Raw genomic sequence first — 1390 nt, forward strand, 5'->3', positions numbered from 1 at the left:
TATATCGAGCCCTTCTTGCAAAAATAAAATCAACAGGTGGTATAGCACTTGCAACTGTAACTTCAGGCATTGCAGCTTCAATTTTACCTGGAGGCTGTACTGCACACTCACGATTTAAGATACCTCTACATGATGACGATTCCAAAAGTTGTCATGTTAGAAAGCAAACTGTGATTGCACAGTTGATTAGAGATGCACAGCTTATTATCTGGGATGGACCAAGTATGGTGAAATGAAAATCAATCGAACGCTTTGATGAAATGATGAAAGATGTCACTGGTCGCGATGTGTTATTTGGTGGTAAAACTGTGGTTTTTGGAGGAGATTTCCGCCAAACATTACCAGCTGTGACAAGAGGCTATAAGGAAGATATTATTAGTACAAGCTTAGTTATGTCACCTATATGGCAACAACTAACAAAGCTAAGGCTAAAGGAAAATATGCGAGCTCATTTAGATAAGAACTTCTGCAATTTTCTACTTCGAATTGGTGATGGTACAGAAATATCAAATCATATGAATGAAGTCAAGATCTCAACACCAATAAATCTACCCTTTGTAGATGATGCTTCATCAGTAGAGACTTTGGTAAGTATGGTATTCCCAGATATGGAGGCATTCAGTAATAATCCATCGTCAATTGTTAATAGAGCTATCTTGATGACATGAAACAATTTTGTGCATGAAATCAATGATATGCTAATCGACAAATTCCTAGGTCCACAAAGAACATATCTAAGTTTTGATGAAACTCTTGATGTATCGCACCAACTGGAAAACCAAGATTTTCTAAATATACTTACAACAAAAGGATTGCCTCCACATGAGTTGAAACTTAAGAAGAACTGCCCTGTCATGTTAATCTGAAATATAAATCCAAGTGAAGAACTTTCAAATGTCATACGACTTATATGCAAAGAGTTTGGAAATAATGTCATTCAGGCAGATATTTCTTTTGGCCCATTTACAAGTAAGTCAGTTTTCATACCTCGAATTCCTTTACAATGTTCAGATGATGAACTTTGCTCCGTTCCCTTTAAAAGATTCAATTCCCTTTGAGGTTATATTTCGCAATGACAATTAACAAAGCACAAGGGCAGACATTAGATTACGTTGGCTTATATGTAAAAGAGCCTGTATTCTCACATGGTCAATTATATGTTTCATTATCATGGGGAAAAATAGAAAACAATGTGAAAGTACTTATTAGACCACTTACTTCTTTCTCTGAGCACACAGACTGCACAAAAAATGTTGTATACAAAGAAGTCTTGTCTATGATTGACCTACATTGATTGTTACACGTTGCTCATTGCTTTGAGAACAAAAAGTCCTGAAAATGTATAAAAAGAGTTTTTCTTGATTAGTATCCACTCCTTGTCAAAATTTAC

General features: G+C 35.5%; 1 protein-coding gene across 1 annotated transcript; it reads left to right on the plus strand.

Annotated features, from left to right (window-relative positions):
• The first annotated feature begins 260 nt into the window (after positions 1–260).
• Positions 261–668, plus strand: LOC140013507 (uncharacterized). Its single transcript, XM_072062811.1, has one exon. It carries the CDS (start codon positions 261–263, stop codon positions 666–668), a length of 408 nt encoding a protein of 135 aa, XP_071918912.1.
• The last annotated feature ends 722 nt before the right edge of the window (positions 669–1390 follow it).

Source organism: Coffea arabica, chromosome 8c (assembly GCF_036785885.1).
Source record: "Coffea arabica cultivar ET-39 chromosome 8c, Coffea Arabica ET-39 HiFi, whole genome shotgun sequence".
In the NCBI taxonomy this organism is placed as follows: Eukaryota; Viridiplantae; Streptophyta; class Magnoliopsida; order Gentianales; family Rubiaceae; genus Coffea; species Coffea arabica.